The sequence below is a fragment of the Strix aluco genome, chromosome 3 (assembly GCF_031877795.1).
Source record: "Strix aluco isolate bStrAlu1 chromosome 3, bStrAlu1.hap1, whole genome shotgun sequence".
In the NCBI taxonomy this organism is placed as follows: Eukaryota; Metazoa; Chordata; class Aves; order Strigiformes; family Strigidae; genus Strix; species Strix aluco.
The window spans coordinates 61,402,445-61,422,915 of record NC_133933.1 but is presented as its reverse complement, the minus strand read 5'-3'; the positions used below and the strand labels follow the sequence as shown (position 1 = coordinate 61,422,915).

The 20,471-nt window shown below is 39.0% G+C and overlaps 1 protein-coding gene across 4 annotated transcripts in view; it reads left to right on the top strand.

Annotated features, from left to right (window-relative positions):
* RGS17 (regulator of G protein signaling 17) overlaps nt 1-18,375 on the top strand; it is a 78,248-nt gene extending 59,873 nt beyond the window's left edge. For 2 of the 4 annotated variants that reach the window (XM_074818798.1, XM_074818799.1), the window contains exons 3-5: nt 6,937-7,014; nt 8,942-9,176; nt 14,882-18,375. In XM_074818798.1, the coding sequence (XP_074674899.1) occupies nt 6,937-7,014; nt 8,942-9,176; nt 14,882-15,070 (502 nt within the window). In that variant the 3' untranslated portion in view covers nt 15,071-18,375. Of the gene's footprint in view, nt 1-6,924; nt 7,015-8,941; nt 9,177-14,881 lie in introns of all 4 variants that reach the window. The other 2 variants (XM_074818795.1, XM_074818796.1) reach the window with 1 other exon arrangement.
* Nucleotides 18,376-20,471: the final 2,096 nt, after the last annotated feature.

Genomic DNA, 20,471 nt, shown 5'->3' with positions numbered 1-20,471 from the left:
AAGCTCAAAAGAATTAATTTTTTACTTAGAGAAAGATGTAGCTATTTCTCACTAAAATTCTAACTTGTTTTCAGTATAAAATTTTACATCCTACATTTCTTTACTGAATTCAATAAAGATCTGTAAATCTTATCTCATTAAAGAACTAGGACGGACACTAATTAAAAAAAAAAAAATCCTTCACATCTTTTTCATCTGTTTCTTCTTTGGAACAAAAATTAGCATGTTTTGGTGATTGAGTTAAGACCAGATTCTGATCAACTTAAGTAAATTACTCCAAAGGCTCTTGACCACCATTTCACTCCAAAGTTTCTCACAGCCAACCAGTGCAGACATATGGAAATACCAAGTCTGCTCTAGAATTCAATTAGTGCCACTAATTTGGCTGAAGTTTGCTCTGCATTTCTATCCTTTGCATATACAGGTATTATTACAACAGTCTTAAGTAAGTGCTTTAGTCTGTCTTGTTATTCTTACACAGAGATAAATTCTCAGAGATCAGAGATCACAACACACGGCTTTCATGGCTGATGCATCCCCTTTCTCTCTAATACAGCCAGGGGCCTGAAGGATCTAATGCAAATTTATCTGAGCCTGTGAAAATATCTAGTGTAAGGCATCACTTCTTCACAAAAATCATGACTCTAGCTCTAGTTTTTCTCAGAATAATTATCCTGGACATTATTCACTTCTTGTAATAAAAATTGAATTGTTTTCCTAACTTTGATAGAGCAGCTTTTCTACCCTTTACTCAGCTTAAAAAAAAAAAGTTATCCTTGGGTAATATTGTTCGTGTAACATTCCATACTCATGCATGCCTATTTTTGTGCCATTAAAAGGGAGATAAAAGAGAGCATTACTGACTAAACTTGTGATTTTGAAATTAACATAGCTGTATTATTCTTTATGAATGGATCATGATATATTGCAGTTATTTTTCATTATTATTGCTTTGTACAGTACAGCAAAATCATCATGCTTCTCTGTTCATAAACAAACACAGCCCTGATTAGTTTTCACTGCTGTCAGGCTTAAATATTCCAGCTGTCAGAAAAACAAGGTGTCAGAAAATAATTTTATCTTTGGTTTCATAAAAGAAATTAATGAGTACTGGTATAGTTGTCTGTTGCATTATCATACAGCATATGGGGACCACATCCATCTCTGACTTTTACCAGAGATGTAGGAGTCAGCATGTAGGAGTGCACTTGTTAAGAGAGCTGTGCAAACAATTGATTTTTCAGTGACTGACTGTTGAACCACAGTACTGAAGACAGTCTGGTCAGACTGAACCACAATCAAAAATGAAAAAGATACTGGCATGCACTTTTTCTGCATCCAAATTAAAACTAGGAAAAATATGTTTCTGTTCATATATCATGTTTTAAGCCAGACACAATAAAAGTAAAGGAATCAAAGAGCTTGGAGACAGACAGGGCACAACCACTTTGTATGGAAGAGTGAAGGTATTTACCCAGCTGGTGAGAGATCTAAGGTTGGTGCCCATCTTTGTCTCAGAGTTTTCAAAACCACTTTCCCCTCACTTCAGGAAAATGCACTAATCGTATGTTCTTGTTTTCAGGCTCTGCCCTCAATGATGTATAAAATATTGTACCTTATATAAAATGCTTAAAAGTACTCATTACACAATGATTTTCCATTAAGTTAAGAGTCTCCTGTTTCTGTCTTGAATAATGAGTATTCTATTATTTTCACCAAAGTGGAATAGCTTCAGGAGAACAGCTTGAAAGACATCTACTCCACCACAGTCCCACAGGAGGTGTGTTTCAAATCCTGAATGAGTGCACTAACCTGCTTGTTTAAAGGAGGGCCTTTCCTCTCCAAACGACCCTGAAAAATATTTCCTATCTGAACCTATTTGGTAAATTCAACTTGTGTTTGTCAACATTTTAGGTGAACGGCCATTTCACATCATCTACCAGGGGCATTTTAAAATCACAATTAAATCTTGATCTCTTACAGGTTTTTGAGGTGAAGAAGTTGTGGTTTTTTAAGCCTCTACTTAATCTACACCCACTAAATCACCATTATTTAAGTTATGGCAGTCCTGCCTGTAGCTTGCTTGTACTGGACACTGGACTCAAGCATCAAAAATATCCTTCTTGGCTTTTGGACCTATGACCTAAAAATATTTTGTCTCTTGATCTGATGGTAATAAAAATTCCTAGGAGTAAGATAGGGTGAAGGGTGGTGCCAGTGAGATATACTCTTTCAAAGGGTAGATCAGTGAAAGAAACATGTCAGAACATCTATTATCCAGAGGATCTTTCTGAAAACCAAATTCTGCCTTTAGATTATATATGTGCAACTGACTTCATGTGGCCTTTGCGCTGGAACAAGGAAGGCTTTCATGTTACAGAGGTGGCTAAATGGCTCGTGGCCCTACTGTGTGATATACACAGGTTCAGCCTAAAATATAATTGTTGCCCTGCAGGGCCTAGCATCTACAAACTTCAGGCAAGAATTAGGAATTGAGCACAGATCTTCTGAATGGCAACCCAATAGCCCACCAACCAGTTCACAGTGTTCCAGTCTGATTTCTGCATCTTATCTTCATGGCAGCACAAAACCACCACTAAGGAAAGAGGCTTTAATCATCACATTGTCTTCAATGCCAGACATACTTGCAAAATACTGTGATGATATACTGCATATAATGCACATAACTGAGAAAATAGCTGAGTGAATAGTAACTGGTGTTAGCCATGCATGGGCAGAACATTAATTTAGCACTTGTCACAATGGCATAGTTTTCTTGCCATAATAACAATAGTTTCACTGATTCACCAGATTTAGGCTACTGGTACATGAGAATCTGACCCTTGGGAAGCAGTTAGACACTATTTGTTCACTGGATATACAGAGAATGAAAGATCTGGTTCAAGCTCTAAATGATTTTCAGTTTCTTAATGGCACTAGAAGGTAAGTGCAGCAGTAGGGATGCTAAGCAACTTTAAAAAACGGCTAAAGCAACTGGCTGGAAGCACCTGGAGGAAGAGTCAGTGAGATTTTTGCTCTTCAATTAGTCCAACTCTCTTGATTTTATCCAATTAGCTTGCCTTTTTTACCTTACCATGCACCAGTATTCTGCAATACTGATTTAGCTAAGTAATTATTCAACAGAACAATTACTTAATTGCTGAACATGAATATTAGCAGACAAATAATAGTAGCTAAATAAATAAATATTGGTTTTCTGAATCCCAGTAGTTCCTGCAAAAACACATCATCTAGGAACCTGGACCAGTTTAACCATATATGTGATATTTTGTTCCATTTGTATACTTCAAGTAGTCCCTGCTCATTAACATTTTTACTTATAAAGTCTGTGAAGTTGCAAAATAGAAATGCACTCACTCCAAACAGAAATTACTCATAATAATACTGTTGCAGTAGTTAAAGAAACTATCAGTTTTGTAGAAGGCAGGAAGCCAAGGTATTTTTGAAAGGTACACCGAGCTCAGGCCACTTCAGTTTACTGAAGCACGTTTTACCATACTCTCCAGAGCAATAAAATCAGCATAAAGGTGGGCAGAACAAACCTTCCATAGGAACAGAAAACAAGCCAGTGTTTGTGCTTTCCACTTAAACTTTGCCTTTAGACAACCCAGACTCTCTAAGGCATTAGTAGTTTTGTTGTGCTTTTATCATGGGTAATTTACATTTCTAAATTTTAAAGGTATCTGGTGGATGTACTCCAACTAATAAATAATAATGGCACCATATATGTTAATTTACCTCAGGTGTCTCTCTAGAACACTTCTCTTTCATTTAACTACTTTTTGATGAGGCATACCAGCAATTTCCTCTTCTTAAAGCATTAACTAAGAACATTTTGTTAATCTTTATCCTGTTACTTTTACTCAGTTTAGTTTTACACTATACAGCATAATTCTGACAAAATCAGCTAGCTTCCATGATGGAATAATGTATCAAGGACACCAACTCCAGGTATGCAGGGTGCCTTTGCTGCTGAGGACTGCTTGAATTCCACAGAGAAATGTGAACAGATAGGGTATTTTCAACTGAAGATAGCAACATAGCAAATAGCAATGCAGTGTTGTCATTTTGAGGTAAAAGGTAGCAATCTGTTACTGTGATCAGAGCTATTTAAAGGCTGCTTTCAAATTAGCTTTGTAGTCACAAATATGTAAATATTTAATTTTTTTTTCTAAGCAAACATGAACCAGTTCCTTGAGTGAAAACAGAACATGTCTGAATTGAATGTACTTCTGTATAAAAATAATGGTTTCTTTCACAGGAAAAACATATCAAAAGTAATGTATCCAATGGAACTCCAGCCTTGACAGATGTAGATAAATAGAAGTTGAAATGTAGTGCTAGTGTTTGTTGCTGGAAACAATGCAGAATTAGGCCAAGACGTATTATAACTTTAGCACAGTTTTAAATACAATACCCAAACTTGAGAAATTGTTCCAACCAAGTATAACACTTCTTTCTTTAGAGTCTTCCCTGTTTTGCAACTCTGACTAACTTCAGCCATTGAACTCCAACTATGAATGGTGAGATGAAAGAATTGGGACCAAATGTGTACCTTGCAGTGTCACTCTGGTATAGATACCAGAAAACTGCACACTACATTCTGGGCCCACCATCTGAACTTTTTACTGAGATGTAGTCTTGTAGAAAGTAGGGCCTATCCATTACTCCTTAGATAAAAAAGTGCAATGAAGTCAACATGGCTTTCTTGACCATTTTCCTATTTCTCTTTCTTGCTCACCACTCATTACTTGTATTCCACCTTCATCAGCCCGTGTTGGTTTCCTAAATTTAGCAGAGCTTTTGCATGAGCAAAACAAACAGTATTTGATCCCAGACATCAAATTAAATTAGCAGTGTAGATTAACTGCTCTCACAAGTCACCTTCTACTTCCAGTAAGACTCAGCATCCAAACCTTGGATGTCTACTGCCCAACAAGTAAATTTTCTCAGTACAGCTTAGCTGCTGCTTATGTGATGGAGGAGAGAAAACAGGCAGCTTCATTCTCTTTTGGACAGACTCGGGTGAACAACCCTGTTACACTCCCAACCTACACAAGCTGTTTCCTCCTTCCATGGTGTTACTCTACTGTGGAACCAAAGGACACTCAGATCTCTGCACCCAGCAGAGGAAACAAATGCTGCTCTACCTATGGACTGCAAAGAAGGGAGAGAGGGAGTGAGGGAGGGAGGGAGAGAAGCTTTGTGCCTTCCCTGCTTCTCCCTCTTCCCAACTGGCCAGATATAAGGTGACCGTAAGCAGTTACATGTATGGACTTAAAGATTACAAGACAGAAAGTGGATGGTCCCTTTTTTTTCTCCTCCTGTATACGGAACTCTCGTTGGCTTTCCTGGGTGCTCCCTCTATAGACTGACGAGCAACAAGTCAGAGGAGATGGAAAGGCTTTTTACCTGCCAACCCCAGAGTTCAGGATGTGTTGTTTCTCCTGCAGCAGTTGATGACACCCTAACACCTTAGCAGCACTGGAGCTGCATTCCTACGCTGTAACAGGGGAAGCAGGACCAAGGGCCTGAACTAAGGTCTTGGCAGGTAAGTCAAGGAGCAACCAGTATCAAACAGCTTCATTTGCAAGTGTATGTCTTTGTAATGTTTAAGTCTTAGTATGTGCTCTGCTGTAATTACCTGGGAGCTTAAACTTCCAGTTTTCAGTAGAGTATTTGAGATCACCTATTAACTCAGCCAAACACTTGAAAAAATGTGGAAGAAACTCATAAATGCAGAGGGGCTAGAAAGAAAGGTTATTTGTGCTAAAAATGTCTCAAAGCTGGGATTTCTTCTTAGACCTGAGCAGAAGTTACCCGGATTAGTGGGGTGGGGAAGGGAGAAGCTTTATGCTACCAAGATATTTTTATATATTGCCACTTAGGATGACTGAGAGCACCATTGTATGGTGAATATTCAATATTCAAAATATGAGTTCACTTGGGATTGGGAGGGGGGATTTTTTGCTTGGTTGCTTGTTTTCTCTCAACTGGACATGTAGGGAACACTGGATAAAGGGAAATCTCCATCTCCTTACTATGTTCCACTTCTTAAGCTTAATTTTTGGAACCAGGTTTCCTATATGAATACTTCCTTCATTCAAAACATGTTTTATTTCAGTAGTTATCAGGAATTGTGTTTTTTCTGGCAATACCATGTTCCAGAACATTCACACAGAGCACACACAGAGGAAGTTGATACCACTAAAGCAAACCCAATTAAAAAGATATTTACAGAAAAATAAGTGATGCTAGTTACCAGCTCAAAAAAAGAAAAAAAAAAAAAATAAAAACATCCTTACATAAAGGAAGTCTTTCTTTTCCTTGCTTGTGGTAACAGGAGGGTAATGGATGCCTTTCTGTTGGGAGGCCAGTAAGTTTTACTTTTTGGAATGAAAAACAAATTTAGGTCAGAGGAAGAAATCATAAGGAGCTGCCACATGCTAAGTTCTGTATCTGAGCCATCTACTGCCACCGTATCCTGGAGAGAAAAAAGGGAAAGTTCATAAAGAATGAACAACCATCCAGAACTGGTGGGGCACCAAAGCCTCATAAATATCTAATTCAGATACTCTTATCCCCCCCTACCTTTATTGTTACTAATATTCTCAATTTACTAAGTGAAATCATTCCAAAAGTGACCTCTAAGTTTGTGTCCATCTTTCAGTGGATAAACTGTGAGTTTGTAAAAATGTACACATGCTAATAGCAACTGTTAATTAACATTCATCAGAATTAAGGGGAAAAGTTGTTACCAAAACTTACTCTCCAAAATTTTATGGGCAAGAGTAAAAAATTACATTTTACGTAGGTTTATATCTTTTAAAAGTTTGCATTACTGTAGTCATTGTTTTAAATTAACTTTCTCTAGACAAAATAAAGTGTTGTACTACATTGCAGCCTCACTGTTAGGAATGAAGATAGAGGAGACAATGCAGGAAGGCCAACACATACGACCAAAATGGAGAGTATCCAAGTCATAGAAGAATGGTAAGTTGGTCAAACTTGTCTAGTAAATGTTTTTAATTTGCCTATAACTAATATCAAGAATGGCTTTGTTTTTTATGCTTTGGGAATGTCCTTTTAATGACTTTTCCTCAAGAAAAAATTCTATACAAAAGGAAATAAAATCTGTCCTGACAAGGAAATGCCAGCAGAGACACTCATAAATCAGGCTTTCTTAAAGTTTCTTATTTGTGGGGAAGAACTGCAGAGAAGAATGGGAGGTGCTTAGATGGTTCCATAGACCTGTGGGTCTTTATAAGAAGCGTCTGCCACCTGTGGGATCATTTTCTTCTCTTTATCCAGACAAGAAGAAAAACTAACAGGGCTCAACTGTACTTCACAGTCAGATTTTTAACATGTCTACCTTGCATAAAACAGCTTGGACTATGGTTTCACTGTAGTTAACCAAGGAAACACATACCTTGAAAAACAGGCTAACGTGCACGGAAAGAGCTTCTATTTCTGTCTAAAGCTTGGGCCCATGTTTATTGCGTTGGGAAAAATGCTAACTTATCAATGGCCTTGAGTTCTCTAATCCATAAAAAGTAAATTAAAACTTAACTCTAGAGGATATGATTGATGGTAAAAACAACCTAAACAACTCATTGTCTTCATTGTTACTCATGGTCATTTATGAGAGGACAATATTAGAAATTTCCACAAAATACTGTAGTGAAGAGAGCTTCCCAACAGACAACAAAGGAGCACAGGTTGATTGTCAGCTCCATTCACCTCAGCAGGTTCTTTTCACTCTTCTCAGAGCGAGGACTTTTCACCTTCAGATCTGAATGTTTATACTTTTTGGTTCAGATTACAATTATTTCAATTATTTTGCTGGATAGTTTAAAAGTTAAACACTTTCTCATTTATTAGATCTTTTGGACTGCCAAAAAGCTATCACAAATAGCTTCCCATCATCCAGTCTTCCTTGTATGCAAAGTAGGAGTTGATAAATGGACTTGAAATCATATAGACAAATGTCGCTTACTGTACAACATGATTACACAGAAGCTATTAACAACAGCTAGTAAAGTTCTTGTGTTGGATCCTATCAGGAGGGGGGTTGAGCACTCAGATTTAACTTTGAAACCATATTGAATTGTTGTTAATTAACTTGGAGTATTACCTTCTCAAGCTATTTATTGGCACATTAATGGATTAGTGACACAAGTTAGTCTTCTGATCACTTACCCAGTACATCCATTGTTACAAGCCACAAATAGGTTTCCTTCAGAAAATGGGAATAAGGACTTTTTCTCATTTCTTCTCTCTCCAATTTTGCCAGCAACATTCATCACATGTCGTGCCAATAGATGATCATTCAGGTCAATAGCACCAAACAGAGGAGAGCTTAGCAACCCTTAGGTACAAGCACAGAGAAATATGCTAATTTAAAAGCTCTCTGAATTACTATTTTGTTGGGCCTCATTAGTATGCTCTTGGCTGCCAAGAGCCTTTTGTTTTTCTTGTCCTTCCTGAACCAAATTGTGTGACAGCCAGTGATCGGCCAAACACCATCAGAAGCAGGCAGGAACATCAGGTGTCATCTAAACCCCTCATGAAAGAGAGTGTATTGCCAGCTCCCTCAAATCACATCTCCTTTAACTGCAGAGGCAAGAATTCAATGCTGTTGTGGGACTTTGTCTTTGAGTCTGATGGCTAACAACAGTAGTAGAAAACATGTAGAAAGCCAAATGCATGTCTCGTAACATTAAACACATTTAGTAGGCTATTGAGATAATGAATGCACAAGTGAAGAGTGAACAAAATTCCCCTGTCACTGATGAAGCCTTGTTGCTTACAGTTTTCACTGTGGACTAAAGTGCAGTTGAAAGGAGAATTTTTGGATGAATGTATGAAAACACTATTACAAAAATAGAAGCATATTTGTAATCATACTTTACTTTTGCAGCCAAAACCCTACTGCAGATGAAATTTTGTCTTGGGCTCAGAATTTTGACAAGATGATGAAAACACCAGCTGGGAGGAACCTTTTCAGAGAGTTTCTTCGAACAGAGTATAGTGAGGAGAACCTGCTTTTCTGGCTTGCATGTGAAGATCTAAAGAAGGAACAGAACAAGAAAGTTATTGAAGAAAAAGCCAGACTTATATATGAAGATTACATTTCTATACTATCGCCAAAAGAGGTAAAGCTGTAAATGTTACATTTCCATTTTCTGCTATTCCAGAGCAGAAATGTTATATCCTGGATTGCCAGATGGGGGTCTGAAAGTCTGCCTGATCTGTCAGATGAAAGTCTTAGTATGGACATTAAATCAGGAAAGGAAGGGACAGAAAAAGTAGGGAGACAGGTGCTGAGCCATTTAGCATCACTGGCCACAACACCTCAAAGCTCTTTATAAGACTCAAGAAACTCCAGTAAAAGAAGACTGAGAAATAGGTATGCTTCTGCATGCCTGCCAGAGAGATCATGTAAGTAATGCAAATGGATTTCTGGAGAAAAGGCACCAAAATTAAGGAATTTAAATCAGAATCATTATAGATTTATCAGCTGCAACAGCTGCCTGGGAGAAAATCCAAATTTGCAGTGGTTATTCCTATGTGAGAATCCAGGAATGGGGGCCATGTATTTTCTCTAATGAAAGGTATAATACCTGGGAAATTATGTAAGATTTTCTTCAACCCTTAAGCTGACACAGACAAATTCTGAAATGATCTTCACCTGGAGCAAAGAAAAAGCATCCTCTATCAAATCATGTTTTGGAATAGAGATATATATAAATGTATATAATTGACATCCTGGACTTCAAAAGGGCTGACTTTGTCTTGTTTAGGCACCTGCTTGAAAGGATACCTTGGGAGACGATCCTGAAGGGTATAGGGGTCCAGGAATGCTGGGAACTCTTTAAGAAGGAAGTGTTAATGCCTCAGAAACAGGCAGTCCCCAGGTGCTGTAAGAGAAGCCAGTGACAGAGAAGACCCCCCCTGGCTGAACAGGGAGCTTTGGTTGCAACTCAGGGAGAAAAGGAAAGTTTACAGCCTTTAGAAGAAGGGATTAGCCACTCACAGTGATTACAAAGCTGCTGTGAGGCTATGCAGGGCAGAAATCAGGAGGTCTAAAGCCCAGCTGGAAATTACCCTGGCCTCAGCAATCAAGGATAACAAGAAATGTTTCTGTAAGTATGTCAACAGCAAAAGAAAGACCAGGGAGAGTATCCATCCCCTGCTGGATGCGGGAGGAAACATGGTAACAAGTGATGAGGAGAAGGCTGAGGTCCTTAATGCCTTCTTTGCCTCAGTCTTTAATAGCAAGACTAGTTGTACTGAGGGAATCCAGCCTCCTCAGCTAGAGGACAAAGACTGGGAGAACGACCCCCCCGCAATCCAGGAGACAGTCAGTGACCTACTGCATCACATAGACACACACAAGTCTATGGGACCTGATGGGATACACCCGAGGGTGCTGAAGGAGCTGGCTGGGGTGCTTGCCAAGCCGTTTTCCATCATTTACCAGCAGTCCTGGCTGATGAGGGAGGTCCCAACAGATTGGAAACTGGCCAATGTGACGCCCATCTATAAGAAGGGTCGGAAGGATGATCCAGGAAATTACAGGCCTGTCAGCTTGACGTCAGTGCCTGGGAAGCTGATGGAGCAGCTCATCCTGAGTACCATCACACAACATGTGTGGGACAACCAGATGATCAGGCCCAGTCAGCATGGGTTTATGAAAGACAGGTCCTGCTTGACAAACCTGATCTCCTTCTACGACAGGGTGACCTGCTTATTGGATGAGGGAAAGGCTGTGGATGTAGTTTACCTCGACTTCAGTAAGGCCTTTGACACCATTTCCCACAGCATTCTCCTGGCAAAACTGGCTGCTCGAGGCTTGGATGATCGCAGGCCTGCTGGGTAAAAAACTGGCTGGATGGCCGGGCCCAAAGAGTTGTGGTGAATGGAGTTAAATCCAGTTGGCGACTGGTCACGAGTGGTGTCCCCCAGGTTTTGGTTTTGGGGCCACTCCTGTTTAAGATCTTTATTGATGATCTAGACGAGGAGATCGAGTACACCCTCAGTAAGTTTGCAGATGACACCAAGGTGGCTGGGAGTGTTGATCTGCTCGAGGGTAGGGAGGCTCTGCAGAGAGACCTGGACAGGCTGGAGTGATGGGCTAAGGCCAACTGTAGGAGCTTCAATAAGGCCAAATGCCGGGTGCTGCACTTGGGCCACAACAACCCCCAGCAGCGCTACAGGCTTGGGGAGGAGTGGCTGGAGAGCTGCCAGTCAGAGAGGGACCTGGGGGTGTTGATTGACAGCCGGCTGAACATGAGCCAGCAGTGTGCCCAGGTGGCCAAGAAGGCCAATGGCATCCTGGCCTGTATCAGAAATAGCGTGGCCAGCAGGGACAGGGAAGGGATCTTACCCCTGTACTGGGCACTGGTGAGGCCACACCTCGATTACTGTGTTCAGTTTTGGGCCCCTCACTACAAAAAGGACATTGAATTACTCGAGCATGTCCAGAGAAGGGCAATGAAGCTGGTGAAGGGTCTGGAGCACATGTTGTACGAGGAGCGGCTGAGGGAACTGGGGTTGTTTAGTCTGGAGAAGAGGAGGCTGAGGGGAGACCTCATCGCCCTCTACAGCTACCTGAAAGGAGGTTGCAGAGAGCTGGGGATGAGTCTCTTTAACCAAGTAGTGAGTGGTAAGACAAGAGGGAATGGCCTCAGGTTGCGCCAGGGAAGGTTTAGACTGGATATTAGAAAGTATTTCTTTACAGAACGGGTTGTTAGGTGTTGGAATGGGCTGCCCGGGGAAGTGGTGGAGTCCCCATCCCTGGAGGTGTTTAAGAGTTGGGTCGACATAGCACTGAGGGATATGGTGTAGTTGGAAACTGCCAATGCTAGCTTAAAGGTTGGACTAGATGATCTTCAAGGTCCTTTCCAACCTAGATGATTCTGTGATTCTGTGATTCTGTATAAGCACTGTAGAAGAGTCTTAGGCCGCGTCATGTACCTTTAGCTCCTTTGCCTTGTCTCTGTGCATTGCATCTAACTTTCTACTCAATGGCGTCATGCTAATTTATGCTCACTGTGGACCTTGCTTCCTACATTTTACTTGTGCACTGCATTCAGTAATAATTTGCAACTTCATTCATATGAATGAAGCCAACAGCAATTTATAACTCCATTATCTTCTCTTGTGCCATAGTATATACTTTTGCTTTGGAGTGAGATAACTGCCAGTACAGCAATACAATAATGAGTTTTTCTTATAATATCTCTAGTACATATATATGTGCTGAATGCTCAGTTGTCTTTTTAAGCTAAGATCAACTAGCAGTTAAAATTCAAACAACAACTAAGTGTTGTTTGACTTAGGGTTTAACAAAACTACTCATGAACTTGGTGCACTGGACATGTGCAGATGTCATCAATTCAGTTGCTCCTGCCCCTACTGGATATGAGGCAAACAAGAACTGTTTGCAGTATTTTAGATCAGCACAGGAGCTGATAAATTCTCATTCATCCAGGCATCCCATTCCAGATGTTATCTTCTGGCATAAGAGCTGAAATATTTAGCATCATTTGTTCAGTGATGAAGTTACTGAGGCAGAAGGTCTTAGTGTTCTAAACAGATACCTTGTATTCATCTGTTTAGCAAGGAAATACCTTTAGTATTGACCTTTAGTTTTGACATCTGGCCTTAGTGAGTCACTGAAAAACTACAATGTAAATTAACATATCCATAATTAATTTTTTTCATTCTATAAATGCAATTAACTTTTACTATATTCAATAGCACAAAATCCCACCATCCTGCCAAATTTGAGCTTTTTATCTCAGCTATTATATTTGATAATGAAGAACCAATTAGCTAGCTGCACAAACTGGTTTTGCAAAGATACGTGCACGTGCATCTGTGTCAGGGAGAACTGCTTAAATCTTAGTGTGTCAATTCAGTGCTACAGAAGTGCAATGGTCTAGGATTTAAATGTATTCAAATAAATACCAAAGATACATGGCTGCAACACTGCTGCTCAAAACTGCCTTAATGCTACACCCCTGCATGCTGCTGTGTCTAAAAGCAGGTAGTCACTGACTGAGCAGCCCGACCGGTCTGGTCATTCCTGCGGTGCATCCCAGTCTGATTGCACAGCTACGTTACTTAAGACAATGAATTCAACCAGAAAAATGCCTGGGTTGAAAAACAGCCTGGAAAAGAAATGCCACTTTCAGGTGGATTGATTCCTTGACTCAGCTAGCTGTGGGCTGTCCACAGAGCCATGCCAGCACAAGGGAGGGGAAGCACCATTGTGGGAAAGGGGGAAGGCTGTTCGTGGCAGCTGGCACAGCCCCGATGCCCAGTCGAAAGGGGGGTGTACAGCAGGAATTCCTGCTGCACCCCGGGGTGCTGCATGCAAGTGGAGCAATGAGCTCTTGGAGAGTGCATCCAGCTGGCGCAGGGGGTGTTCTGCTGAGATAGCATACTTGAGTAATAGGTACGGTTTCCTAGGATGGATAGGCAACAGTTTCATTCACAGTTAGGCTGCATCATAGTTGTGCCTTGTGACTGATAACCAAGTAACAGTAAATACTGGAGGAGAAAGAGCTTGCCTGCTGTGGCAGTAACATACTCCAATATGCCAAAAACCCAACAATGCCAGCTTCGACAGTTGGTACTGAAGATACAGTGAAAATGTATATCTAGTCCTCAGTACTATACCATACCACCATACCATACCATATTCAAAGACTTTGCTTCATCACATATAAAAATACACAGGCTCACACATCCACACACATGCTGAGCTTTTATCTCAGTTAGCATCCTTCACAGATCAAGGTATCTTGGTACGCGGAGCTTTCCAGGGTTGAGCTCAATCCTTCAGACAATATGAATATCTATTTATATTGTTGCAGAGTAGTAGGGTCAGATTGCAAGCTGGTGTAAATCACAGTAGCTTAACTGATCTGTGCTTGGTGTTTCTCTACTCAGTGTTTTAGCCTTTTTCTTCTTAGCTGAGTAAACCCTTGCTGGCCCCAGTGGGCTTTCCTGCTACTGCCATTTTGTTTAATCCAGAAGGCATTAATTTTACTGTTTTTAGAGCATTTTGTGGATAAGCTGTACATTCGCTCAAACTTCTAAATGATATTCTAAAATCGTCTGTGCATTCACCCCAAGCATAACATGCCCTTTTCAGCCTAAGCACAGGAGTTCATTACAAATGGAAAGTAAATGAGAAGCTAAAACTGAAACTTGCTAACAACTTCAATATGGACATATGATATCCTGAAAGTATAAATTACCAGATGTTAAAGAGTCTTGAAAAGAACAAATCTGAAATAGTTAATATTAATGGGGAGATTAACACAATAAAAACTGATACAGAACTCTGGGTAAGTTGTGAGCAACAAGTGTAGTGCCTGAAAAAATGGGAAAAAAAAATCTGTAGGGCAGCCAGATGAATATGCTGAATAGAAAGCTTCTAAAGATTTAACCACAAATAGTCAAAAAAAACCCTTCAGCTCTCTGAGAGTCATTCAACATTCATTTCAGAGAAATAAATATGTAAAAAGAATTTTTTTTAAGGTAAAATAACATATTTTGGGAAATCCAGGTTACTGTAGAACTTTATTTGGTTGCACTGTATTTATTCTGTTAGACAGTTGCATTTCATCTTGCAGATCTTAAGATGGATGCAAAGACCAAGTCAAGAATGAAACAGAGTCGATGGTCTCGGTCTGTAGTTGTGTCGTGGTTCTGAAAGAAGCACAGCACTACTTGAATAAACTGATAAACTCAGCATGTTCAATGGAGCCCTGAGAAATAAAGATACGTATATCAGCCTTTCCGATATTACTGTTTAATATTAGTCTGTTCTCATCTTCTTCAGGTTAGTCTTGATTCCCGGGTGAGAGAAGTGATCAACAGAAACTTGTTGGATCCCAGCCCTCACATGTATGAAGATGCCCAACTCCAGATATACACCCTAATGCACAGAGACTCTTTTCCAAGGTTTTTGAACTCTCAGATTTATAAGTCTCTTGTTGAAAGTATTACAGGCTCTACTTCTGAAACTTAATTTAAAAAAAAAAAAAAACCACTTGATTTTTTTGGGGTGGGTGGGATGAAAGAAAAGTAGTTTAATAACATCTGGAGCTGGGTTCCTGGAGAACTACAGTTTAGCACTACTCAGGCTACTGTGAAGAAAACAAATACATATTATGGTCTCTGTCTACATTTTTACCAAGGTGTTCCTTGCTTGAGATGGTGTGGGAGGGGAACAATGGATTTGCCAAAATACATTTGTTTCACACTCCTTTCACCCTACTGCAGTCAAGATTGCAATGATGTATTTGTAGTTTTATGAACAGTCTCCTTGTGTATCCTCACACTGCATGTGCAAGGTAAAACTGCTTCACTTACCACTTAGTTGTTGCAATATTTAATCCAATAACATAAATTATATCTGTATTTAAGAACTTTTTTTGTGCAATACAGTCTTATGGTACATAGAAACAATTGCAGCAAACCAGAAAGAGGCTTGCATTTTTTAACATCACTAACTGAAAAAAGCCAATTTTTAAGGTGTAGCATTACTCAACATGCTCTACTGAGTACAATACACTGACTTTTTGAAGCCAATATTTCTGTACAGAAAAAAAGAGCTATTTATCACTGTTTATTTAAAATAAATCAAGCAGAGGATTACTCTGGTTGTTCACTGCCAAAACTGTGGCATTTTCATTACAGAGTTTGCAATGTCAAAAAAAGAAAAAAAAAATGAAAAAAAAAGCACAAACCACTTAAAGGGATCCGTATCTGGGTGACACAGTCTATGCGCTGATATTGTTTAATTGTTAAAAGAACAAAGATTTTCAATGTACATTTCAGATGTCAGATACTGTAACTGATTTATTAAAGACTGGCTATCCAGTTCTAACACTGTTGTATAATGTTATGTACTTCAGCAAAAAAAAACAAAAAAAAACAAAAAAAAAAAACAAAAACAAAAAAACAAAAAGCTTGATAATTTAGTTTTTTGAATAAAGAAATTTAATAAAAGATTGCCTACATGTAGCATTTTAGAGCATTTTAGAACATTTTGATGAATTGCATCTGTCCTGTAAGGGTTTTTTTTGAAAGCTAAATCCAGTAAAAAATGTTTTTAAACAAAATAATGTTTTACGAGATGGCGAGTTAAAGAAGACTTATGTCTAGCTTCTAGCCTCATTGATTTTGAGTAATTCCTTGAAAACAAGGGGTTTGGAGAGTAATATTAAACCAAACTTCAAGGGCTCCTAAACCTACAGTCCTTACCCAAGCAAAATGCCTACGGAAATGCAACGGGTGTCTTTCCTGGGTAAAGAATCCTGTACTGAGCCCTGAATCAGAGCTAAGGCAGCACAGTACTCCCATCACTTGCCTGCCATGGTGTTTTTAATAGGTGTTTGCTTGGCCTTTTTATCAAAAAATGTCCAATTTGAGGATGCATTTTGATGTTTAAAGAGACAGTGACTCGGAACTTATCTTCATACCTACCATATACAAGCAAAATGAGTGTTAGCATCCCTCACAAACTGCTAAAGATATACCAAGAAATGGCTTTGAATACTTGTTAAATATATATATATGTGTATGTATGTGTATATATATATTTAATACTGACAAGTCTGGTCTTAGACTTAAGAGGCAAGATTCTTCTCACTTACATAGGACTAAACCTGGCATAAGCCCGTTGCTTTTGATGGGACTGGAAGGTCTGGCAGTTGTGTCCTTGAGTGGAATCTAGCCCCAGCACACTTGGCTCCAACCACCCAGTTACTCCTTGCAGGCAGCCTCCGGTGCCAGCCCTTGCTGGAGCCGCTGCTGCTGAGGTGGGTCTGCTGCTATACAGTAACTGGTAGGATGCAGGTCTTAGTTTATCTTCTGGGGCTTATTTTTTTCCTTTGTTTTACTACCTCTCATTTTTTTAATTTATTGAACATGCTTCAAATAGCGAGTCTGGGGAATTTTTTAATCATTCTTTTTACTTGAAACCTGTGTGCTTTTTTTGGATATATATACGAACAATTTAACGAACTGTTTCTTAAACTCATTTGGTTTTGTAATTTATATAGAATTCAGGAGATGATTAAAAGGGCTATTCTCTATTCCCTATGCAAATATTTTAACTGTTGTAGTGTTTGACAAAATGGGATCTAAAAAAAAAAATCTGCAAAGTGGAAAGCAAATCTGTTTACAGTGGCGTTGCTGACTATCCTACCATATTCAGCACTTTTAAATATTGTTATTTATAAAAATGTAGTTTAAAATGCAAGACAAAATATTTATAAATGTTTGTTTTAATAAATACCTGTTTTGTCTGAAAGTGTTATTGTGTTATGACAACTTTATTCATGTTGGTTAGCTACTTACCATTATGAATAAAATATTCAATTATTATACTGATAGAATAATAGCTATGATGTTTACAAATCCTGAGGGGGGAAAATTCAGTGAGAAAGGACTGCCTCCTTCTACTGTGAAATACTGTTAGAATAAATGATTTTTTTTTCTGGCTTTTTTTCTTATTTGGAATTTAACTATGGTCCTACATATGTCTAGTATCATTTGATTACAGTTATATTTACTGTGGTACTAAACATATACAGCATCATATATGTATATATTTACATAGTGTAATTTCAAGTTTGTTGGTGTTTGAGGCACAATACATTTAGGCCACACATCGAAACAATGTGTAAGAGACAAAACTGCATGCATAAGTCTTTAAAATGTAGACTTGAATATTCTTAATGTTAATATTTGATGGTGACCTGCTAGTCATAAGCTATCTTTATAAGATATTTCACACAGGTAGAAAGTTCTTGTCAACATAGACAAGTCATCCTTTTAAGAACAGTTTTAAAACTTAATGTACGGGCCCTAAAATATTATCTTGATTTCTGGCATAAGATTCCGAAATCTGTATTTGGAAACTGTTACATCATTTTGAAAAATACTACATCAATCTTCAGTGTAATACTGCAATGAAACCATGTTCAAAATTTCTTGTCTTAAATCCTCTGTTTGGAGGGATTTAAAAATTGAACATAATGTGAAGTTTCTTTCTTGGAGCAAATGCTCATATTAAATATACATTTCATGTATCAGTTTGTGTTTCCCAAATTTTTTTTATGAAGAAATGGATATGGTCCAAATGGACAACAAGTCATGCCATAACATGATTTCATTGCCTATCATACAGTTCTTTGAACACAAATTGTAAAACAGTCAAGCTATTAAACTGATTTATTGTGCATGCAGTGTACAATACACTTTGAAAACTGCCTAAATACACTTATTCTATAGCCTGGAATAAAATAAGTATGTATTTAACTTGTATTTCAGTTTTTCATGAGAATGTATGTAGCAAGTGCACTACAGAAAGCAAGTTATGTTTTTGTCACTTTTGCCCAGTGTTTAATCTTTTCTGTCAAATAGAGCCTAATGCCAAATAGCTACAAATAAGCAGAGCACTTGTGTACACTCCTGACCTTTAGGTTTCAAAGAAACTGGATATATATTGTATTATGCATGCGTTCAACTTAGCTGTTTCCAGTCAACTTTCACATAAGTGAGCTGAAAGTAGTTTGGGATACCCAGGAAAAAAACAAAACCTGCAGATAGTATCAAGAGTATTTAGATTAAACTGAAGCCACATACAGTATGAAGGAGACTAAAGGTATGATGGAGAAAGACAGGTCATGGCTGGGGTGCATGTTAACCAGCTGAATCCAGGCAGCAGGGTACTCTGGAAGTGCGGCTATAGCGCTTCCAGGTCCACAGCCTGTTCACTGCTCGCTTGAGCACCTGTGGAGTCCACATAATCCATCCACAGGACAACATAGAGTGGACACAAACCAGACTTCAGCTAGCAATAGCTTGGTCTTAAATTAAAAGCTTGCTAAAGTGTCTGCTAGGTTGTGGTCTAAACCAAGCAAACAGACCTACATTCTACCTTAAACATCGAGGCTTTAAGCTGTCACCTGATGCCAAACTTGCTCTCCTAGGCAGCAGATTCCATCACAAGGAGCATCTGGAACCAGTATCTAAAAAAGGTGAGGGGCTCTCTTGGTGAGAGCAGCTTGCTGGACTGACCACGCCATGAGCCTGCTCAGGAACTGGCAGCTTCTGTATGCAGTAAGTGCTTGTGAAAGCCATTTAGCATGGGTATTCACAACGCCAATTCAAAAGCAGTATCAGAGCTGATACAAGAAAGTCTCTTAACTTCAGCAACTCTCTACACCACAAGGAGTAAAGCTTACACCTCTACAATGTTTGTGAGCCTGCTCCCAGCAGCATTAACCCAGCCAACAACAGCCTGAGTCCTTACCAAATCCAACAAAGCAAAAAATTCAGGTTGCACATGGGCAGGCAGCTGCAGTGTCCGCTCCAAGTTGATTTGAACCATGTCTAACTACCAACTTCAAAATAGGGTTTTTCTTAGCCCATAATGCTGTTATTTTTGGACAGACTCAAAAGTAGCACTGTAGCACATCCTGTGACATGGCTGCAGTGACAAAGATCCAGTCCTGTTCACCAATACCCTTAGTACATTTGCAGTGACAAAACATCAGCCCCATTCACACAGGTCCTGAATACTTCTGCCAGCAGTAGAACTGACTTTTGTGGGATGAAAGAACAAAGCTATAACAGTGCCAAAAACAGATGGATAAAAACCTGACATAAACATTTTCTGCAGGTTACTTTAACGTTATACCAAAAGCTAGATTCTGCCCCTTCCTTTATCCATAAACTCACTCTGTGGAAATCCATCCTTCCAATTTAAAACAGGGACATAATGCAGATGATTCAAAGGCTGACCATCAGTCATTGATTCACACTATTTTTTTTTTCTTCTCAAATGCTTTACATTAAATCACACCTTACTCTAAATTACCTGATTTCTGTGTAGTTCTCTCACAAGCAGGGTTCACACAGCCATTAAGACTCTCAATTTCATTCATTGTTACAGAACACCAAAATATTTGCTCTGTTAAATGAATAAATTTGATCATTTTTCCTTTATCTTTCTGAAGAAGGCTTCAGCAAGCTTCATGGGCAGGCAGCAGTGAGTTAAAGGGAAGCTTTCAGTGGGTGAGATTTCCTAAGCAACGGCCTGGGCTGTTTATCAGCACTGGACTAGCCACACAGGCTGTACATTCTCTACAAAGCTCTTTGAGTGTGATTTTACTTATAAATTATTGCTATGTGGTTTTTATCTAACCATTCATTTTAATGTTTAATATTCCAAATAACAAATTCTCACATTAACCATATTGCTTTTCGATTTTCACAGTGGAACAAAACTTCCAAGTTTTAATTTCTGTCTTCCAAAACTATTTAGGGGTGCAAGCATTTTGATATTACATTCATGAAAATAACAATTTACTAATGTATTGCGTGGAAGTTACTGTTATTTCACCAGTGTAATTTAG